The 25,013-nt window shown below is 36.5% G+C and overlaps 1 protein-coding gene across 1 annotated transcript in view; it reads left to right on the top strand.

Moving 5' to 3' along the window:
* The first annotated feature begins 2,555 nt into the window (after nt 1–2,555).
* LOC136871815 (DNA (cytosine-5)-methyltransferase 1) overlaps nt 2,556–25,013 on the top strand; it is a 211,873-nt gene continuing 189,415 nt past the window's right edge. The window contains exons 1-2 of the mRNA XM_067145426.2: nt 2,556–2,690; nt 12,017–12,173. Of these exons, the coding sequence (XP_067001527.2) occupies nt 2,641–2,690; nt 12,017–12,173 (207 nt within the window). The 5' untranslated portion in view covers nt 2,556–2,640. The remainder of the gene's footprint in view (nt 2,691–12,016; nt 12,174–25,013) is intronic.

Below are 25,013 nucleotides of genomic sequence, written 5' to 3' on the forward strand. Positions count from 1 at the left end.
CAACCACAGAAACACGCAATCGTAAATATATCTCTCCACGGGGGACTGGTGTTAGGAAAGGCATCCGGCCGCAAAACTAGACTAAGTCCATACAGAGTGCTACGCCAGGCAACTGGGAAAAGGCCAAAAAGAAGAGAAGAGAGTAGTTATTAAATTTTCCTCCTAGAAGTGGATCCTAAAAAAACTTCCGCTTTTATTTTTGACAGCGAAAGATACGGCTAGCATAATGCTCGTTGGATGTTTTTTGAAGAAGGCTTTTCATATTTTAACATTTCATTCTTAATTACTATGATTGTTCAATTATAACAAAGGTATTTCCAATAAGTTGAGACGCATTCCTCTCATCTGTAGCATGTTGAGCATGTTTCTGGGCTTCTCACACCTACACGCTAGATGCCATAGCTAAAGATATAACTTTTTAAATAATGCACAACATGGGTTCAGAACTGGCAGAAGTACTTTGTCTGCTTTATCACATTTTACACAGTTGGTCGTAAATGCTCTTGATAATGATGAAACTCTGATAGGACTATTTCTTGACCTTTCAAATCATTTGATACTGTTGATCATGAAATATTGTTGCACACATTATATCAGATTGGAGTTAGAGGAATTGTTAATGACTGGTTTAGATCATACCTGAATAAACGATCCCAGTTTGTTGAAATTACACATTGTAACAGTAAAGGGCATAATGAGACATATCACTCTCAGGTAAAAAGCGTAGACTTAGGTATTCCGCAGGGTAGTATTTTGGGGCCTGTTCTTTTCTTGATCTATGTGAATGATCTTCCTCACAATAATCAAGTAGAAACAGCAGTTCTGTATGCTGATGATACAAACATAATTATTAATAATCCTGACCCTACGTCTATAGAAACTACAGCAAATACAGTCCTGTCTAGGTTAGAATCATGGTTCAGGAAAAACAAATTAACATTGAACTTTAAAAAGACCGAATACATGGAATTCAAGGCATCTAACTACCACGACAAAACTGCACAAAAACACAACCTTATATTAAATGAAAATGCAATTGAAAATACGTTGACTACAACATTTTTAGGTGGCCATATAGATGAAAAATTAAGATGGGATTGTCATATTAAAAAAATGGGAAGTCTCTGAGTTCTGTTTGTTTTGCCTTAAGGATTTTGTCTAATAGTTGTAGTGAAGAATATGTTAGAATAGCATATTTTGGATATTTCCATTCAGTCATCACTTATGCTATTGGTCTCTGGGGCTGCTACAAATCAAATATTGATGTTATTTTTCGAATACAGAAACGAGCTATCAGATTTATATTGAGACGTAACAGGTTAGATCATTGCAGACCATTATTTAAGAGACTAAGCATAGTCCCAGTACGGTACCAAGTATATACATCATGCAATGCATTCTACACGTGAAAAAAAATATTGATCACTTCAGAAAGAATTTTGACAATCATAATTACCAGACGCGAACAAGAAATCATATTTTTATCGAGCACAAGAGTAAAACCATTGCTTTGAGACATGTAGACTCTGTTGGAATCAGATTGTATAATAAGCTTCCAAATACCATTAAAGGTATTAGTCCCATCAGTTCATTTACCACAGCTTTAAAAAATCTCCTGCTGAGTAGCTGCTTCTACAGTACAGAAGAATACATGATGAAATGCTGGTAATGATGCTACTACTTATTAACTTGTAATCTAATATATACCGTAGCCTTAAAAGTATGTTAATGTCACATTGACTATGTTCACATTATTAACACCACACCAATATATTTTTATTTTGTCTTGTAAATATTGGTTATTAATATTATTTTTAAAAAATAAGATGTGCTGTCCTAACATTGAGATATGCGGTGTTTCTGTTTTTCTTCTTTTTCAAAATGCTCATTGTTGTGCATATATTACTGTTAGTATTAGGAAATCACTTGGCAACTCCTATACTGTTGGCATATTTCAAAATATGTAATTGTACAGTCTATGGAAGCTAAATGAATGAATGAATGAATGAATAAATGAATCATCCCCTTCGCTGTTCTCACTCTGGCCGACATGGGCGCCCATACCCGGGGGCAAGGTGATGACGCGGCTGCCCCCTCCCCTTCCCCCTTCGCTGGCTCTCTGGGAAAGGAAAAAATATAATATAGCCACGTGTTTTTCTTTCAAGAAAATGATTTACAAATCGGTATTACGTAGAAGTGGTAGAGGATACCGTGTGTGGTACTCTACCGTGGAATACAAGTCGCCATTCATCTTCCAAAATATTAAAAATACTACATACCCCCATGTCTAGGGGCCCCACCCCAGCCCATGCTGTCCGGTATGGTTATACCCATACGTTTGAGATTAATTATGTATTGTAGATTAATATATATGCTATATACCCTTGATTTGTGTTTTTCAGTTATGAAATAACTAAAATGACAATTTAATATTTAATATTCAAGTTTCTACGGCAGGTTACGAACTATCGAATTTTAAAATTTGTAATTCAGTGTTATGTTGAGTTGTATATCTGCAAGGGATAATTTCCATGGCTTCTTCTAACGCGGGAGATTTTGGCGCGTGTTGTGACTATTGGTGTTGATTTGTATGGTGATATGTCTTGTTGAGTTGAGTGAATGACAAAAGTGTGAGAAGAAATGCCTGGAGTTATTTGCGAAGTTCAGCTTCCGGCTGATGTGAAGTCGAAGTGAGTGTGTTGTGTAATATGATCTTCATTATTGAATTGCTTTTTTTTAAATTTGTTGTGTAGAACGTCAGTTTGAGTTTCGTAATGATTTGGCCAAAATTTATGACTACCCATCGGTATCTTACTATTCTTTTCTTGTGTCGTTCTTCTGTCAAGCATGGGTACATGCTGTATCCCAAGAAGAATCTTCACTGAATTATATAGTTTATTTTCCGGGTTGAATCGTGTTGTCTTTTTCTGTAAATGTTTTCTGTACATTACGTACATGATGTACATAAAACAACAACACGGTTCAACCCGGAAAATAAACTAAATAATATCAATCATCAATCACTACTGATCTGCATTTAGGGCAGTCGCCTAGGTGGCAGATTCCCTATCTGTTGTTTTCCTAGCCTTTTCTTAAATGATTGCAAAGAAATTGGAAATTTATTGAACATCACCCTTGGTAAGTTATTCCAATCCCTAACTCCCCTTTCTATAAACGAATATTTGCCCCAATTTGTCCTCTTGAATTCCAACTTTATCTTCATATTGTGATCTTTCCTACTTCCAAAAACACCACTCTCGTCTACTGATGTCATTCCACGCCATCTCTTCACTGACTGCTCAGAACATACCACTTAAATATCATTATTGATCCGTGTTGAAGATACTATATGTAGGATGCTAAAAAGTTTATTATGTCACCCATTCAATACATTAGATTTTTAATAAATTTCTATTATGTCACCTATTTAGTACATAAGATTTCTTATACATTTCTAATGTATTGACATCAACTTTTTAGCATCCTATACATACCACTTAGTCGAGCAGCTCGTCTCCTTTCTCCCAAGTCTTCCCAGCCCAAAGTTTGCAACATTTTTGTAATGCTACTCTTTTGTCAGAAATCACCCAGAACAATCGAGCTGCTTTTCGTTTATATTTTCCAGTTCTTGAATCTAGTAATCCTGGTGAGGGTCCCATACATTGGAACCATACTCTGGTTGGGGTCTTTCCAGAGGCTTATATGCCCTCTCCTTTACACCCGTACTACAACCAGTAAATACCCTCATAACCATGCACAGAGATCTGTACCCTTTATTTACAATCATATTTATGTGATTACCCCAATGAAGATCTTTCCTTATATTATCACACAGGTACTTACAATGATCCCCATCAACACAGTATTTAAAACTAAGAGGACTTTTCCTCCTTGTGAAACTCACAACCTTACTTTTAACCCCATTTATAATCATACATTTGCCTACTATCCATCTCTCAACATTATCGAGGTCATTTTGCAGTTGCTCACTATCTTGTAACTCCTTTTAAGAATAAGCTATTACTTGAAGTCAGTTGAATGAGATCTACCATTTACTTAAACGTTCTGAAAGAATCAGGTATTTACTTGTAAGTACCAGTATTTACTTTCACTTGTAAGTTAATACTTTACATACCGGTACTGGAAATGACGGCTGCTGGATTCAGCTTATTTTGATAGGTTATGACATGCCTCGCAGGAAACTGTGTATCGCTGTGTATATAACCAGTAATTGCAAGCATGTCTTCGAGTGAAGAAGAATTACCTGTAGAAAGTGGATGCCAAAGGCCAATTTTTACCAAGCTGCTTAAAGAATGCACTGTTCTCTTACACAAATCAATGAGTCAGGGATTGTGCAGGCTAAAGAAAAAGCATGGAAAGACATAACAAAAGAATTTGTGAAGAATACAGGGAAAGGTGTTGCTACCAAATAGTTGACAAAAATTTTCAGTAATATGAAAATAGATGTGGAAAAAATGCAACAGGAAACAAAAAAAATTAAGTTATGTGAGTGGGAAAAACGCTTTTAGAACTTCTAGAATTTGAACACAATCCAGTTTTTAAGAGAATTCCAGGTGCTTGTGCTATTGGTTCTGGACCAAAAGAAGAGAAGAATAGCCTATCCCAGGAAACTTGGAAGGAGGGACAATCTTACAACTTTCTCCAACTGCAACTCCAGACACTGAACAGAAAAATAAGTAACCATTAAGGAAGAAATTCAAGTTGGAAACAGAAGAAACTTGAGTTGATAATTTTTCAGATTCATCCTGAAGTCCGAGAAAAGACTGCATTTTCTGTTGGACGTGGTCTCTTGCTGTTCAAGGTGATGCCATTCGGGTTGTGCAATGCTCCGGCAACTTTCTGAGAGGCTAATGGAGATTGTGCTGAGAGGACTGCACTGGAAGACGTGCCTGATTTACCTGGATAACTCTCCACTCCTAACAGTCCCGCCTAAGCATAGCGGCGTAAGGCCAGTCCTACCAACTGTTGATGTTCAGGAACAAAAATCCTGTTTATATTTGATCAACCTTTGTATTTTAGGAATATTTCCCATTTAACTGGGAAAAGGCTTGCAGGAGGAAGAATTTCTGGTCCTGAGCAATGTGCATGATCTTTTATGGATGAAAGAAGCAATTTTCAAAATACATTCTTACTGATATAATTGGAAAAAATCGTGAGATGGGAAAAATGCTACAAAGACTATTGCTTGTGTTTTTAGGTCATTTCTTGTTGGTAAGAGCTAAGAAATAGTATCATATCGCTTTTTGTGAGCTCTGGGTAACTGATAGATCCAGATCAGAAGTAGTTACAGCATGTATGAGTTGTAATAAATTTTTGTTCCTATTTGTCGTCAGATATAAGGTACCAGGTTAGGTATGGAAAAAATAAAATTGAGGCAGTTCAATTATTATTCCTGATGGGTTTGTAAAAAAACTGTGAAGACTCATTGTTTAGGATAACAGATGACACTAGATGAAATGTTGTACCTGTAGGAAGAAAGTGTAGCTTTGTAGGCCTACCTTTCAAACAAGATAAATTGATTTGAAAGCAATTTTGGTATAATACTTCAAAACAGCCTGTTTCTAATTTTGAGGTATGTTCTGAGCAGCCAGAAAGACAGTACAAAATGTCAAATATATGAACTGATATAATTCATTGCTTGCTGGAACCATGTAAATCGAAAGCCAAAAATGTAACTTATGTTAATGGGTACACAAGTTATCCGTTACTGGTTTCTCGTTTGAAAGGGAAAATGACAGTGGCTGGTACACTGGAGAAAAATGTCATCTGATATTTTTTTTTGGTTCCATAAAATGAGGCAAGTTGGTTTATCTAGTTTTGGGTTCTAAAAATCTGTTACTCTTATAACATATCCTCCGGAGCAAAGCAATAATGTACACAATGACTGTTGTAGATCCTAACACCAGAAAGCTTGTTATAATAATGGATGGTAATTACTACAGAGGTGTTGGGGAATATAGTGTAAAAATTAAGCAATACTAGCAGCTGTGTCTAGAATTGGGAGATCACCTACTAATACATTTTTCAATATTATTTTATACTAGCTGATGTACCCGTGCTCCGTTACGGAATTCTACGTTGTATAAAGAATTCTAGGTTAAGTAGTGTACACCTTGTGAGCAAGATTGTATTACATTGCATAGCAACGTTACCCTAGAAATGCGACAGGGAAGTCACCAAACATGTTTTTTTTTACGTCGCACCGACACAGATAGGTCTTATGGCAATGATGGGACAGGAAAGGTCTAGGAGTGAGAAGGAAGCGGCCGTGGCCTTTATTAAGGTACAGCCCCGGCCTGGTGTGAAAATGGGAAACCACGGAAAACCATCTTCAGGGCTGTCGACAGTGGGGTTCGAACCCGCTATCTCCCGAATACTGGATACTGACCGCACTTAAGCGACTGCAGCTATTGAGCTCGGTAACATCTTTTCTCATATGAAGACTGGGTTAGGGAATTTTCATTGTAATGGTAGGTCTGCTTGCCTACTATCAGTCACAATCAGGTTGGGAAGTTTTCATTATAATGGCAGACACTTACTCTCCACCTGCTTTTTTACATCCTCAGAAAGACTCTCTTAGTGGTTTTCCCAAGTGAAATGAACGTAGGTCATTACAATGACATCAGTAGGAATGGCATGATTAAAAGCAATATGAAATTCTGAATCTAATGAAAAACCAGTATTTCCTCACTTTTAACAAACAATACTACATTGCCGATCTAACAGTCCAAAGTTCCAGAGCTGGAATGGCCAAGCCACAGACAGCCGTGATCCGTGAACACTCTTCGTCATTTTTGTCGGGAGGTGGGGGGGTCGAATAGTGGAGAGTTCCAGGGCAAATCGTGCCCTTTTACTAATCTCTTTTGTAGTAGTACGCGATGAGTCGGAAAATCTCATTTCACTACACTGGTGGCGGAAAAATCTATCTGAGGAGAAAACCTCTCTTTACTGCTAATTTGGAATAAAATGAATGTAGAATTTAATAAAAGTGAAGAGGAAGTCACTTTTCTTAAGTAACGGCTCTTTTCAGGGTTGAATTTTGAATTATTTTGTGAATTGTAGTGCTATAATTTGGAATAGGCCTAAATTGTAATTCTAGACCAGGTCATACTACTATTACTAAGTGAGTCTCTGCCAAATCAGCACACTGCTCATTCAAAACAGCACGTCAGAGTAGGGAGCGAATAGCTGGAATAGAATGATGAACCAGTGTGTTACGTACCAGCAGTATCAGACAATGTATGAACCAGAGGAATGGCATGCAAAAGAAAAATGTTTTCTAACTCCCCAGCTCTTTCCCGCCAATATTCAGTCAGGCTGTTATACTCGGTACGCAATAGTAATCCCATCCATTGGAGTTAAGGGCACCCTGAGAGGCAAAGAACATCACAACAAACAATGGTCAATGTATTGTTATTGCTGATCAATGTTAATGCGCTTTCGATATTGTAGGCCTTCGCATTTAGTTTTCTTCCGACTCTGAAATACTACTCTTATCATAATCGGTATGATAAAACTGAATAAAACATAAATTATCAGAAATTGTATTCTGTATAACTTTTGTTATGTAGTGCTTTTCTATAGGATGAATAACGAAGGTATTTAAAAATTAAATTTTAAGCGCCTACCCCTAAACTACCATTTCACCCAGGGTCAGTAAAATTGTTTATAGCTTAGACTACAGTTTCTTCTTCTCCGACACTATATACCGATTTTCATTAAATTCTGTTCCACCATTTTCTCGTGGCTCGGCGTAAAAATGTATGACATAAATGATAGGAAATTTAATTCTATGTTACTTAAGTTATGTAGTATTTATCGATAGGACTACTCATAATATAAATATTTGAAATTGAATTTTAGGCCTTCCCCTAAACTACCATTTCACTCAGCGTGAATAAAATGATTTATAGCCTAGATTGTAGTGGCTCATCCCCTGACTTTACATACCGATTTTCATTAAATTCTCTTCAGCCGTTTTTAAGTGATGCGTGTACATACATACACACACATACAGACAGAAATTACGGAAAAGTAAAAAGTGCATTTCCTTGTTACTGTGGACATGAACGATACAGAAATACCTTTTTTTTTTTTTTTTTTCAAATTCTGAGTGGCTCAGATGGTTGAGGTGCTGGCCTTCTGACGCTAACTTGGCAGGTTCGATCCTGGCTCAGTCCATTGGTATGTGAAGGTGTTCAGATACATCAGCCTTGTGTCGGTAGATTTATGGGCACGTAAAAGAACTCCTGCGGGACTAAATTCCGGCACGTCGGTGTCTCCGAAAACCATTAAAGTAGTTGGTGGGACGTAGAGCCAAGAACATTATTATTATTATCTTTATGACCCTGTGACGTGAACTGGATGTGTTTAATTGCAGTAAGTGGTAGGGTTTGTTATATAAATGTTATAATATACAATGTATATGTGAACAATTACATGCCGTTACTGTTTTTACTCGTGAGTACATATGGTTGTTTTTACCTATGAACAGATAACACAACGAATGATTGCATCCTGTTATCTATTTATGGCTGGAATGTTGTTCTAAGCTCAATGGCATTATTTGCCAAAGAAGACTGGCAGGAAACTTCAATAAACAAAACAGGCTGACCTGGCTTTTGAAATATACAGCAAGTTTTATGCGTATATTCCTTAACAAAAAGAAGGGGAAATATCACACATTAATTAATTAATCCATTTATTAATTTTGTTATTTATTATCAGGACTTGTACAATATGCTATGGACAATTTAATATCAGGACTTATACAACATGCTACGGATGATGTGTCCGTTGACGTAATTACAGAAGATTCACTACAGTTTCTTGATCCCGATCATTAAACACATCCAGTTCATGTCACATAGTCATGACGATAGAGTATTTCAGGGTACCCGTTTTCTAGAAAAACAGGGAAAACACAGGGAAATAAAGAAATTAGAAGATATACAGGGAAATGACTTGTCACATCAAAATTAGTCTTTTACAGATATCTTAATATAATCTCTATATAACTTGCTTTAATTAATACAATAATATATATATTGTCCATATTTAGTATATTACAGCCATGCAATATCTGAATATACTTCTGAAAAATTATGATCCTAACATGTAAAAAAAAAAAAAAGTACTTGTCACTTTACAGAAAAGCCATTGTATATGAAATGTAATTATTGTGTTGCCTTAAAAAAGTATGTACTGTATTGTCCCTATCACGAGCCAGAGGCTCATGGGACCTTTTGTCACCAATAAATAAATAAATAAATAAATAAATAAATAAATAAATAAATAAATAAATAAATAAATAAATAAATAAATAAATAGGTTTAAGACTGGACCCGAGTGGAATGATAGAGCGAGATGGGACGCCAGTAATACGTAGCGAGTAGAACTTTGAGACAGATAGAGTGATCGGCCAGGTCTTTTCTTTGATAGATAATAACTTTCCCTCATTAAATTTTAATTGCTTTGTTCTAATTTAACCAGAACTTAAATAATAATAATAATAGATTATAATATTATTAAAAAGACAATACTGTAACTCATATTTACTTAATGCTCCTTTTAAAATTCCCAGCTATTATGGATTGCCAGTAAATTATGGATTTCACCTCACTATTAAGGAGAAACTATTACAGAAAAGTGAAATTATCACAGATAAAATCTACAAAGTGGTGCTTGTTACAATGCACACCAGTTAAACAGCATACGTATTCGAATAACACGTCCATTTGCTACAGGAACTGGTGCGATCTTATTCCTGAGCTTCCGAACACTAACCTATACGTTTCTGTTATGAGTGTGTTTAGAAACTGGTGCGCTCACTCACGCCAATTCCAAGAATAATGTCCCTGATGAATACAAGCATTAGTTTGAAGAGTGATTGACTGATGGCTCGGGGTGTCACCTTTATGTATCATGTCACACCAAATTTTATGCTGGAAAAATGAGGATATCCTGGGGAAAACAGGGAAAACAGATTTAAGTTACTAGTGGGTATCCTATATTTGCACGAATACTGAAAAATATTGCATTGACGGCTGCATTGTCCCTTTCGCCTGACAGAGTGGCAGTAATTGCCGAGGCGTGTGTGCAAGGGAGCAAGAGTGAGAGCGTGGCAGATGAACTGGCCAGCCGCGTCTCCTCTACCTGCTTCCCGCTGCTCACTGCTGTCTATGCGATGCGCAAACGAGCAAACTTTGACACCCCAAAACAGGTGCTAAGTGTATGACTGGGGATCTAATTTGGATATGGCTGAATAAAATATTCCTACTGAAGTTGATATACCAAATCTCAGATTGGATACTTACAGATAGGGTTTCCTTGTTAATTAAAATATAATGACATGTTTTGTTCTTGAACAAACATCAGATTCTATCAAATCACACTCGGATATTTAGAAATAAATATTTAGGATCTTAAAATCTGGAACTTATCTTAATGATGTCCTCCTTTGTCTAAGGAGTTGTACCAAGCTGTATTTGTCATTTAGACAGATATTACTGAAATAGTATTCTTTTCTGCATTTTTGAGGAACGAAACTGTCATTCTATTTTTTTAAGTTGATTCTTTTTCAGGTGTAATACTGTTGTCATATGCATTCTCTTTCAGGTAGTTCATAAATTTATGTACTCTTTGTTTTCTTCGACAGACTGAAGAGCCTAACGGTTATAAAATCATGTTAATCTGTGCACATAATAGTGGGGAAACACAATACACTACCTCTCATTGGTTCTCTGATCTCCACTTATGTACTGTTTATCAGTGCAAGTGCTGTACCACTCCCTGAACAACTAGTCATGTCATTATCCAACCCTGTTCCGCGTATTCCCCCAGTGTGGGATCCATCACGTACATCTTTCATGGTTTTGCAATTTTAATAGCCAGCAGAATATTTGAATATAGCAGTGTATGAAGATGTGGAGATGGTGCTTGTCCTTTTATGTATTCATGTTTTTACAATTCTTCTTTTCTATTCCTCTGTCTACTGATTCTGACCTAACATTATGTTTATCCTAGTGTGTGTTTCTTTTATCTTCTTACCTTTATATATATGAATTGTTTTTTAACAAGCTTTATTATCAGGATAAATTAAAATATTTGTGTTGCTGATATTACATAGTGTGTTACACCATTGATAAAACTTCCAAATTGTATAGTTCATTATTATTATTAATATTATTATTATTATTAATAATAATAATAATAATAATAATAATAATAATAATAATAATAATAATAATGGTGCAGGCTCAGGCCTTTCGAGCTGACGCCGTATTGGCAACTTGCGCATCTATGAGAATGGGGCCCTACCTGTGATGAATTCTAGCATCGGAATTAACTGATGAAGGTTAACATCCCCGACCCAGCTGGGAATCGAACCTGGGACTCTCTGGACTAAAGGCCAGCATGCTAACCATTTAGTTATTGAGCCGGACAGCTCGTTAATCATCATCAGTCATCATTGTTCTGCATTTAGGGATGTTGCTCAGATGACCGATTCCCTATTCATTGTTTATTGAGACTTTTCTTCCTGATACTTGTGGATGTTTTAGCTTACCTCGGAAATTTTGCATGTTGATTGTGCTGAGTGATGTTGTCACTGACTTCTTGCCAAGGTAGCTGCAGCACGAATCCTGGCCAATACACTGGAGATTTATAAAATGAAATGTCCCTATGGTTTGGTTTCCATGTAAAATTAGTGTCCACGACTATGATCTTAATATCAATAGTTGCATAAAACTACAAGGTCACTTTTTTTGTTTGTGCAGTTAACATCCAATAACCGGTTTGTTACAAATATGTTGAACACAGTGGGTTTCATGATGAGTGGAAAAAAAGATATTTGAAAGAGTACAAGAATCTTTTATCTAATTATACACAAAACTTTCACCAGTTACTGATCAAGTTATAGTTCTTGCTAATCCCAATTGTTATGGTATCATGATGAATGTTCATTATAATAAGATTGTCTGTGTATCTTCTATAGGTTGGAAGAATTGGATTCTGATTTACAAGATGGTGATATTACAAAGAAAGGTTACTGCAGAAAGAAACTGAAGATCCTGCAACCCTATTTGGAATCTTCTATGGCTGAGAAAGTCCAGATCTTGGAGAAGGAGCTTGCAGCTACTAGTCTCTCAGAGGTAATTATTGATGAGAGTGTGGGGTAATGCACCTTTAATCCAATAGCACCCACGGTTGTCATATGGACAGGTCAGGTGTATAATTTTCAAGTAGGTTTAGAAGACGTTTAGAAGAGCAAGCAATAATAATGGTGCAGGCTCAGGCCTTTCGAGCTGACGCCGTATTGGCAACTTGCGCGTCTATGAGAATGGGGAACAGGCAAGAGATGGAGGGAGAGCCTTTTCACTGCATGGATATGTGGATACCTACCGGTATTTTTATGATTATCCCAGTTTCTTTCTTTCCCATTGTTATGACAACACAATTTTTAATCAGTGTAGTCACCATTGTTCTGCATTTAAGGCAATCATCCAGGCGGCAGATTCTCCATCGGTTGTTTACCTTGTCTTACCTTAAATACGAAGGTCGATAAAATATAAACGGGATTTTTGTTCCCGAACATCAACAGTTGATAGGACTGGCCCTGTGCTTCTGCTATGCTTAGGCGGCACCGTTAGGAGTTGGGAGAGCGTGCTGTTAGATATTTCCCACCTTTCCTTCAGTAACACTCATGATGTCGGAACAACAGTTATGCGCAACGCATAATTAAAAAATTTCTTGCTCACGAAGGAGTTACAGCAGCAGAAATTTTGCCAGAGATTGACTGCACAGTTCGGTGATCAAACATTGTCAAGGACGCGTGTGTTTGCCTGGCATAAAAAGTTCAAGGAAGGATGAGAACGTGTGGAAAATCAGCAACACGATCGGTGTCCTTGCACCAGCATTACAGATGAAAACATTTGTGCGGTTAAAGACATTACTGACGACGATTGACGTGCATAAGCGACGCATAATCAATGCTGCTTACTACTCTGAGCTGTTGGACAAGGCAAAGGTTGCACATCGCCGCAAAAGACTAGACAAACCGATTCGACAGGTCATCCTCCTCCATGACAATACGTGGCCCCATACTGCAGCTCTCTCTGTCTCCAAGGTACAAGAAATGCACTGGAGTACACTTGATCATCCTTCTTACAGCCCAGACTTATCGCGCTGTGATTTCCATTTGTTCGGACCGCTTAAAGAAGCTCTAGGAGGGCAATGATTTGAAGATGACGATAGTGTGGAAGACTTCGTGCGCTACTGGCTGGTGACACGACCCTGTTCTTTTTATGTTGAGGGCATCAAAAAGCTGCACATACGCTGGGACAAATGCATTTCCAAAGCAGGAAACTATGTGGAAAAATAAACTGTAATTGGTTTGTGTTTTTCATAAATTAATTTAAATAAAAAATAAAACCCTGTTTATATTTGATCCCGCCTCATAATTTCAAAGGAGTTTGAAATTATCAAATATCTCCCTTCGTAAATTATTCCAATTCCTAACTCCTCTTCCCATAAATGAATATTTGCACCAGTTTGTCCTTTTGAATTCCGTTATCTTCATATTGTGATCTTTTCTACTTTTAAAAACACCACTCAACCTTATTCATTTACCAATGTCATTCCACTCCATTTCTCCACTGACAGCTTGGAACATACCACTTAGTCGAGTAGCTTGTGTCCTTACTCCCAAGTCTTCCCAGTCCAAAGTTAGCAACATTTTCGTAACACACTATTGTGAATAAACGTATGTTTATATGGTCCACCTTTTCAATACTATGTCATGCAATGTTTACATTACATTCTTAATCCTGGTTGGAACTAGTTTCGGCCTTGACTGGCCATCCTCAGCCATAATATGAAACTGTACAAATACACCAAATGACTAAGACAAATGCACACACACAAATGACATTAAAAGGTAATAAAAGAATGAACTATGTGCACAATATGTAAAATGTGAACTTAAAATAAGGTTCTAAAGTCCTTGGATGCGTTGCATCACATTAAAATGTTTGTGCTTCTTGTTAGAATATTCTTGATGGAGATTGTCAAAAACAGCACACGAAGATATAGTTAATGGCTGGCAGTTCATAGAATGCAGTTAGTAGAAATTCGCAATTCAATGCGGTGTTCATGAAGTTGACCTTGCATTAACGGCATGTGGTGTGTGGCCCCATGTATGCCAGTGAGGTAAGTGACTCGGTTCAAGAGACTGTGCTTGTAAAATGCTTGGTCTTTGGAAAACAGCATCATCTGTCCCGTTGATCAAACAACTGCCACAAGTGAATGTTATCATTTCTGTGCATTTATAAGGTATCTTTATGTAAATGAAGTTAAATTAAACTTTCAATGAAAGTCCTAAATATTATATGAATAAAATCAAACATGGCATCATTACAAAATTCTGATTTTTGTTTGCTGAATGCAGTATTATGAACTGTGGCTTAAAGGTCTTTGGACATGCGTGCACTATGTTCTAGGGGGCCTCAGAGACCAAAAGTTTGGGAAACTCTGGCCCATAGAAACAAGTCACATTTCTACACCATGTGGTTTGCATTTTATAGTTTCTTAAAGAATACAACAATAATCAAGTCCCAGGATTATGTACAGGTTATTGCTGCGTTAAAATTTGTCCAGCAATGAAGTTGGAAACTAAAGCCCGCCTGGGGCCACGATCATTAAGGCGCTGGAAGTCTAAACGGTCTGACACCGTGGTAACCAGTTCGAGTCCTGTTGGTCAAACAAATGTTGGCCAACAGGGTAGGGAAGGTTGGTGGTATACAATTTCTAATCACTAGATTGCGTGCCAAAAGCCTGGATTAAATTCCAAACCTCTCCGCAGTGCTCATATGGAGTGAGGGCATGTGATGCTGTTCATGGTGATTCGTCCGTCGGATGGGAACGTTAAAGCTTTGAGCAGACCCTTTGGTGCTATTTGACAGGAGTAGGCTATGTGCCAGCACCATGTTTCACCCTCTCCCTTCCTACTATCATATATCACGTCATTCATTTCAACTCATTCACTCCTCTGATGAGGTTGACGTGGGGAAGGGCATCCGATCATAAAAACCTGCCACGAGAGATTAATCTCATCTCATACCCAACCTTATAGAGAAATGGGACAAGGTTTGGAAAAACAAACAATGAAGTTGGAAACAAACGCAAAGGAAATGACTTCTAAATATTTTCCTCTGGTTTTTCATTTCATCTCAAGGCAAATGGTATAACAAAAATTTTCACAACTCAACTGCTACTTCCTTTCAAATTGTAGCACTAAGTAATTAAAAATCCCCAACACAGTGTAGATTTCCTTTATGTAAACTGGTGGAAGTAGGTAAAATGTATTGCAATATTCTGGACTTATTGCCTTTAATCCCCTTATTGATGTTATTTACATAAACCAGCCTCTTCAAATCAAGAAGTAAATGAATCCATTGACATCTTACTCATTGCTCTAAAGGATATATTATCACACTGAGATGTGGGATGTTTACGCAGCTGCAATATCAATAAGAATCTGTAAATAAATGTTCATTGCCAAGATGATTAGGACATATAGTATAAAGAATATTCATCTGCTTTGTTACATGTATACAGAAAAGGTGAAAACACAGGGTGACATATTTAGATTTCGAAGAAGACGTTTTTATGATAAAGGATAATCCCTGACAGCAAAGAAATTTAACTCTTTCATTCGGGGTAAATTAGCTGAGTTCAGTTTCTGCTGCTAAAATGCTACTGAAAAAGGTGGGATTCTGTTTCAGAAAAACCCATGATTCATGAAAATTCTTCATGGAATGAAGTGATAGTTGCAGCATGGTTGAAGTTCTTGCATACAATACTCAACCATCAGGGATTTAGGAGACATCCTGTCTATTACCTACTTGAAACTTGGATCAATCAAAACCATACAGTGAAATATGTTTGGCTGGATTGGCTAGATAGTGGGGTCTAAAAGGTCCTGAAGGACAGGTGGGCAGAATAATTGTTTGTCATTTGGGATCAGCTGAAACAAGTTTTATTCTTGAGAGCAAGTGTGTATTCAAGTGAAGAAAGACTGGAGATTATCATAAAGTAATGATATCAGATTCATTTTGAAGGGGGTTTCTGAACAGGCAGTATATAATAATAGACACTGCATATATCATTATGTTTAGTTGAGTAAAATACCCAATGTCTCCTCACAGAAAAACAATATCATGCAGTGGCTGGAACTCAGGGGCATTAATTTCCTCTCCCTCGGAAATGAAACTCAAGCTTTTGCAGAGTGCCTTTCAAAGGAAGTGAGAAAATATATGAACATGATCAAATGGCCAATGAAAGAGAGCATGAAGTTATAAGACTCTTGCATTGTCATGGCATGTATAATGTGATAGAACTGGTTTTGGTGCAGATTAAAAGGGAAGGCACTAAGGAAGAAAAGAAAACCTTCCAAATTTCAGACATTGCAAAACTTGTTAATAACACGACTAGGGTAAACGGGATTGTTTGTATGAAACAGGGGAGGGGGGAGAACCCATTATTTTTAATTTTACAAGACTACAGTGACAGTGAGGTTAATAGTGATAAAGATAATGGTAGGAATGAAGAGACACCACTAGCTCATCATCATCATCGCTTCCCATTATCCAGCTGTAGATGGGTCTTTTTTTGGTCTTTCCACCACTCCTCGAACTCTGTGTCCCAGTCCAGGTTTCTTTCTCTAATAATGCATTGGATTGTGTTCTTCCATCTCAGTCGTGGTCGTCCACGACCTCTCCTTCCTTGGATTTGCATTTCCATCACCTTTTTTGGCATTCTTTCGTCGCTCATTCGCTTTATGTGCCCAAACCATCTTAGTCAGCTCTTCTCTATTCTATCATTCGTTTTTTCCACTCGTAATTTCTTTCCGGATTTTCTCATTCCTTATTTTGTCTCTTCTACTCTTCTGTATCATACTCCTCAAGAATTTCATTTCGGCTGCCTGTATTCGACTCTCATCCTTCTTTGTCACTGTCCAAGCTTATCCTCCGTAAGTTGTTGTGGGTACATAATACATCTTGTACATAGTTTCCTTTGCTTCCTTTGGTGCATCTTTGTCCCATAACATGTTTCTTACACTATGATAGAAGCAGCTTCCACCTTGAATCCTCTTACTGATTTCAGCATCCAGTCAAGCATTCTCCATTAATTCACTCCGCAGGTATTTGAACGTCTCCACTACTTCCAGGAGCTTGTCTGCAAGTCTAATCTGACCTTTCCCTTCCCTCTCCCCTCTAGTCATAACAAGAGTTTACTCTTTTCTACACGTATTTTCAATCTATATTCTTCGATCTTCCCATTCACCACATCCAACTGTTCTTGAACATTCATATCCTTTTCTCCCTAAATCTGTACTAATATTATAAAAGGAAAAATTTGTATGTTTGTAATGGATAGACTCAAAAACTACTGAACTGATTTTAAAAATTTCTTCACCTATAGAAACCTACATTACTAATGAGAAACATGGGCTGTATTTTATTTTCAAAACAATTTGAGGTGGGGGGCACGGGGGAAAGATATAAAAATAGTAGGCTAATATAGGCAAAATATCAAATTTGTCGTATAAGGACGAGACAAAGCTCAATTTAATCCTCTTGACGCAAAGAACAAAACTCGGTAAGCCCTATGGGCCCGAAAACCAACTGTTACGGATATATTGGCACCACACTACCCCTGCTCTAGGAATCGGATAAAAGAAATGAACTGCCGTAACAAGGGCAACGTCTGCTCCAGGATTCTAGAACAGCGAGATTATGCATGTACGTTTGGGCATAGCTGCCAACCAAAGTTGGTACACGTAAGATTCAGGGTCTCTGAGATGAATAGTAATATTCTGCCCATTTTACAAGTCTAAGTGGGGGGGGGGGGGCAAAGGGGGTTAGATATAAAAATAATCGAAAAACTATATATAAAAATCTTAACCTATTCTTCTTGCTATATATATAAATGGATGTATGTGTGTTCGTGGGTGTGTGTGTGTAAATGATACATCTCCTCCTAAACCACTGGAGCAATTTCACCAAGCGTACACTTATCAATTAGTACCAGAAGACAAACCGCGTGGGGGTAAGACACCCCTAGCACCCTTATGGGCAGGGGGTGAGGGGGGTAGTATAAAATAATCTAGAATAGTATCGAATACATAGTCTTCGTGGTCGCTGAAATGAATAGTGACACTCCGAATTTTTTAAAGTTCATGTTCAGCCCCCCTTGGTGTGAGGGTGAGGGGGGAGTGAGATATAAAAATAATTGAAAACTGTCGAATCTACAGTTTTCGGGGTCACTGAGATGAATGGTGGCAGTCCAGATGTTTTATCTCTTAGGGGTGGGGGCAAGAGGGGGGACAGTCTCATTGACAGTTGAAATCCTGTACATCGTATCTATAGTGCGACAGCTAAATACATATAGTTATCACTTATTAATTTTTGACAGGATCAAATACTTCCCAATCGATTCAAGCTTCCATAAGGACGAAGTTTTACTCGGAAATTAAATAATCTCAAACTTGAAATCAAACACGTCTGAATAATTCTAAAACTACATAATAGATCGTAATATATCAATCTGCAAGTCAAAAATAAATTCTATAAAACTTCACTTCACACATAACTAACTGGTAAAGCAAATCTTAAAGGTAAATATTCAGATACTATCCTGGCAACGCCGGGTACTACAGCTAGTCACAATATAATCTGCAAATTACAACATGTTCATTTTTCTTCCTCCATATGCTGCTTTTGCTGTTCTCATGATGTCGTCCATTACCATTGTAAACAGAATTGGCGATAGAACACTTCCCTGTTTTGGCCCACTAGCGGTTTGAACCAACTTGTCCTGCCAACTTGTGTTTGCACCCAACTACAACATTCCTTGTACATTGCCATGATCATTTTTATTAATCCCTGTCCAATTCCTTTTTGCACCAGTCTGTCCCAAACTTTAGTCCCGGGGACACCATCATATGCCTTTTCCATGTCAATGAACATTCATTGTCAATGAATGTCATCACCATATCATTCCCATACTCCCATTAGCTATACCACCAGCTATACTCCTGAAATTGGAAGTAAAAATAAAAATAGTTTCTTTAAAATGTATTATTCATAGTACTTTCATACTTTATTTCTTCTCCTACCCATCAATCTGAAACAAACACTCCGTGGCATGACCTGACATAACTGAACAAGCTTTAAACCGTGCCACTACCTTCTTGAAAATAAACACTCGTGAGACATAAGAGAAGGTTTTTTTTCTTCGCACAGGACCACCGCACTGTATATTGGTGACTTAGCACTATAGTGGCAGTCGATGTGTGGACCGGTGGTATTTTAGTAGCAAGACCACAAGCCACATTGATGGTTACAAACGACCATGCAAGGATTAGATAATTATTCTGTAAGATTGTAAGCCTATCTTTATCTTTTGAATTTTATGAAAAAAGCTGTTACTATCATTATACAGCTCATAGCCCTTCTATATATATCTCTTCTATTTAATATTTCTGGTCAGCCTAAATATTTAGAATAGAAAAAGTAATACAGAATTCAACGATAATTAGTGCAACTCTATTAATAATACCGAGGTCAACGATAATTAGCTCAATTAATAAATTACGTTACTTGCTTTACGTCCCAGTAACTACTTTTACATGTTTGAACCTGCAACTTCATTATTTATAGGCATCAGGTTGGAGAAATCTTTGCTGGCTTCTAAACTTTTGGGCCGGCTCCTCAGTTCAGAGAAAATTTCTGCACCCCTGACCTACATCATGTACCACTCATTCAGTTTTCCAGCAATTTTAAGTCTGACTCTAAATGTAAATATCATTTAATAATCTCCCAAACTTGTTTTTATGAAAATATCGACACACTTAGTCTCCATTGCACTCGCTTATTACAGTTTTTTTTTCTACTTTAATACAGCATCCATCATCTCAAGAAACGTAGATAGGTATGCCAGATCTTAACATTTATGCATTCAGATACATAACAAGTAGTTAATTTATCCTCTTCAATAAATGTTTTCCCAAATTTTGTTAAAATAAGCTGGCAGTTGACTTAATTTTGTGGACTGAGATGTAGGCTCTCCATTCATGTCCTTGCTCCCCAGTTCTCCGTTTTTCCTTCCTTAATAGTCTGCCATAGATATTCCACATATTAGATAAGCCCCAATAACTGACACATTTTACCAACATAACTGCCTGCTCTTGCAAAAACACATGTTTTATAAGTGTTCTGTAGACAACTGCTAAGATTATAAATCATATTTACTTGCTCTGTGTTCAGAATATACCCTCCAATTTCGTTAGTAAGGAAGAATTATGTAGTAAAAGTACTATCCACGAAACTTTCAGTGACATTTCGCCTCCCTAGTGCTGAATTAGTAGACTTCAGTTATCTTTGAGATACGGATTGGCAACCTATGACACCAAAAGTTTATCGATTATGCATCGCTGTAAGATATCCGGCAGTTAACTGCCTGGAGCTATTACATGTTAAGAGATGTCTGCCTTTACCTTCAGTTATTGGCCTTCCGACGACGGAAAGACTGCCCCTGCCTGCAATAAAGCAAAGAAATACAGTAAAACCTTGTTACGACATTTCTGCAGGGGACAACAAAAATGAACGTGTTAAGCGAGAAAATGTACTACTGAATGTATGAATAAAAACTATCCAGCAGGGATATGGAAACATTAGATACAATTTTTTCCGACATGAGTGCATTTTACATCGAGAGGAAAAATGTTAAAAGGTGTGAAAAACGCGACAGAATTAATATGAAAACCTTTTCTTTTGGGGCTTTTAAAGAATAAGTGCTCCGAAAGGTATGAAAAACACCAAACAACAAATATGAAAACATGCACGGCGGCCAATAAAAATATCGAAGTATTCTTGCAGAAAACACTCTTTCTAAAACAAATGTTAGTAGAAGCCGTTCATTTTGGAGTAGTGCATTATCAAACATTTTCTGTTCACACTCTTAGACAATGAATTTGAGGTTACACTCGACCTCCTTCTTCTTCTTCTACTTCTTCTTCCTCTTCTTCTTCTTGATTGTTATTGGACTTGGCCTAAATAGCCTCCGTCCAGCCACGGGACCTCTTTGATGAATACAATGCTTATGGCCATATGGAATAAATTATTCTGCCAGGGAAAGGACATAACCATGTGCGATCGGGAGGAAGGACTTTGATATACTAACAATTTGTTGGTTACTTTGATCCACCTTTTCAATACAAATTACAGTTTGTGTTGCTAAGTTGTAATGTTACAACACTAATTTACCGGGACATGTTTCGCTTTTATTCACAAGCATCATCAGCCTATACAATTGCCTCAAGGTTTGTCATATTTGGATTGTTGTTACAAATTTCATTACATTGAATGTAAATCTAATTTCAGTGATAACAATATTTAAAACATAAGAATAATATACACATTAAAATTTATGACAATATGATTTGCAATGTTAAAATGGAGTAACTCTTAATTCTAAAACACATTGACGTCCAAAACACAGTTTTTACAATTTGAAAATTTGGCTAAAAATTGTTTGCAATGTTAAAATAAAATTGATTCAACTATAATTTGGCATTAAAATTTGAGTCATAAATATAAATATTGGATGTTAATATATAGGAGCCATAGTTTCTGAAGTGCGTTGGTTTCTAGAATACAGTAACATTTCAGTATTGAGAATTTTAGTTAAGAATTGTGCTCTCTAAATAATGTTATTTAAAAAGACTGTAATTTTGCATTATGTGTGATTAGTCATGATGATAATCTAGAATTGAAGTCTTGGGTTCGTTTGAAAATGGCTTCTAGATTTGATGAGGCTTGCTGCTGCAGTTTTGCTATTTGATCAGAGGAAGTATTGACATATTTAATTCTTGTTTGTAGTGACCAGACTCTCCGTTGGAAGTTGATTGTTTTGATGTAAGTTATGGTTAAAAGGGGCTTCAATCCAAATTTTGAGTATCTGATTATGTTTCTTTCAATTTATAGAATGGAAGAAGCATGTGGAACAAGTGGAAATGAACTTAAGTAATATTGTGTGTGTGTGTGTGTGTGTGTGTGTGTGTTGTGCTTGTAATGTGAGTGTTGTGCTTGTAATGTGAGTGTTGATGTTGCATTATCACTTACCCCTTTGTCTGCTGCTACAGAATCTTGTGGACCTTATTGCGTTACTGTGACTATTGTCTGTTGTGGCTCTACTCCTTGTGTTGTACATATGAAAGAGCTGTTGTGAAGGGCGGGTAGGGGGTTGAGGGGAAGAGATGTTGGGCGGGGCGTTTGCTATTGACGTGCTATGTGGTAGGGAATTCTTATCTGTTGTTGAGGTGGGGGTAGAGGACGATCCTGCAGGCGGGGCGTTAAGCTTTGGCGTGTTATGTGGAGGGGGACTTTTTTGCGTTGCCGAAATGGTTTCAGTTGTGAGTGCATTTAGATTGAATATTTTAAAGAATTTGCTTTTATCTGAATTGAGATTTCGTAATAATGTTGGCAACTGCTCTATTAACGGACTTTTTATTTTGAGCACGTCGTTCAAGTTTTTTCCTTTATTGAAGTATTGATCCAAATAAATATATATGTTTTTGAATTCTGTCATTAGCTTCCCCTTTTTGATTCTTTTGATTATTGTAAGGTCTTTGTCTATTGAGGTGTAATGATGGCCGGTTTCTTTCATATGATTACTCATTGCGGAGTATTTATTGTGTTTTAAGGCGTTAAAGTGTTCCATGTATCTGGTTAGGAAACTGCGTCCAGTTTGCCCAACATATGAAGATTTACACTGTGCGCATGTTAGTCTGTTTATTCCGGAGCCTTGAAATTTGTTATTGTAGGCATTTACTGTGTTATGGTTAAAAAATAAGTTTTTGTTAGTGTTGTATGTTTTAAAGGCTATTTGCATATCCTGTTTTTTGAGTGGGTTTGCTATTTGGTGAATCTTTGAACTGGTGTAAGTGAAGGTTGCATATTTGGATTTTTTAGTCTTTTCCGGTGTGAGGTTTGTGACTATTTTGAGCTTTACTTTGTTGATGATTCGATTTACTATGTCTGCTTTATATCCATTGGCTAGGTTGCTTGTTTGTGGGATTTGGGGTGGAGTGAGTCATTTCTTATTGTTATTGGCATGTATGTTGGTTTTCTGTATATCTGATAATCAAATTTGGATTTTAAATTTGTTACAGTAACATCTAGATAATTTAATGAGTTGTTTTTTTCGTCTTCTTTGGTAAAATTTTACGTATCTATCGATGTTGTTTAAAAATTCAAGGATTTTTTCGCTGTTATTTTTTTCGTTGTCTGTTATTACAAATGTATCGTCAACAAATCTCAGCCAAAGACAGATTCCTTCTATGTTTGGTTTTATTATGATATATTCTATGTTATCCATATAAATATCTGCTAATATTCCTGAGCTGGGGTCACCCATGGCTAAACTTAATTGGTGGTAAATTTTATTGTTAAAGGTGAAATAGTTGTTATTTGGTACAAAATTAAGTAGTGTAATAAATTCATCTACTTCTAGCTTACTTAAGTAGCTATATTTGGAAAGGTTTGAGTTAATAATTTTGATCGTTTCTTTAATGGGGATATTTGAATACATATTGGAAATGTCAAACGAGCTCATTCTATGGTGGGATTGTAAGTTGAAGATTTTTAATCTTTTGCAAAATTCAATTTTAATTGAGGAGTTACTCTGGAACTTATAATGCTTTTTGAGGAACTGATGTATAAATTTTGATATTTTATATGTTGGGCTATTTCTGCTGTTTATAATTGGTCAAATGGGTGTATTGTTTTTGTGTACTTTAGGTAGTGCCTTTGCCTTGGGTAATGTTGGGTTCATGTTGACCATTTTTTGTTCTTGCTCGTTAAATAAACAAATTGAATTTTTAAGGATTGTTTTTAGATTTCTTTGAATTCTAGAGACTGGGTCTTTATTTACTATAGTGGAAAATTCATTAGAAAAGAATTCTTCATTTTTTTTTTTTTTGATGTAGTCACTTTTATTTACTAGGACTATTGTTTCGCCTTTATCTGCCTTAGTCACGATAATGTTGTTATCTTTTATTTTTGTCTTTAAATCTTTTATTTGTTTTAGGAGGGTCTGGTCGGAATTAGTTTTCATTTCTTTCATTAAACTTGGGAGTTTCTTTTTTACTTCATATTTAATGTCATTTTGTATTTCTGCCGCCAGTTTCCCTATATTTGCTTCAGATTCCGCTATTGTGGTAGTTAATTCTTCCATTTTGTACGGGTTAGGCCAATTGAACTTAGTTCCTTTGTTGAGTATGTTCATTTCATTTTCAGAAAAAAAACCAAGAATTAAATATGTCAATACTTCCTCTGATCAAATAGCCAAACTGCAGCAGCAAGCCTCATCAAATCTAGAAGCCATTTTCAAACGAACCCAAGACTTCAATTCTAGATTATCATCATGATTAATCACGCATAATGCAAAATTACAGTCTTTTTAAGTAACATTATTTAGAGAGCACAACTCTTAACTAAAATTCTCAATACTGAAATGTTACTGTATTCTAGAAACCAATGCACTTCAGAAACTATGGCTCCTATATATTAACATCCAATATTTATATTTATGACTCAAATTTTAATGCCAAATTATAGTTGAATCAATTTTATTTTAACATTGCAAACAATTTTTAGCCAAATTTTCAAATTGTAAAAACTGTGTTTTGGACGTCAATGTGTTTTAGAATTAAGAGTTACTCCATTTTAACATTGCAAATCATATTGTCATAAATTTTAATGTGTATATTATTCTTATGTTTTAAATATTGTTATCACTGAAATTAGATTTACATTCAATGTAATGAAATTTGTAACAACAATCCAAATATGACAAACCTTGAGGCAATTGTATAGGCTGATGATGCTTGTGAATAAAAGCGAAACATGTCCCGGTAAATTAGTGTTGTA

This window comes from Anabrus simplex, chromosome 4 (genome assembly GCF_040414725.1).
Source record: "Anabrus simplex isolate iqAnaSimp1 chromosome 4, ASM4041472v1, whole genome shotgun sequence".
In the NCBI taxonomy this organism is placed as follows: Eukaryota; Metazoa; Arthropoda; class Insecta; order Orthoptera; family Tettigoniidae; genus Anabrus; species Anabrus simplex.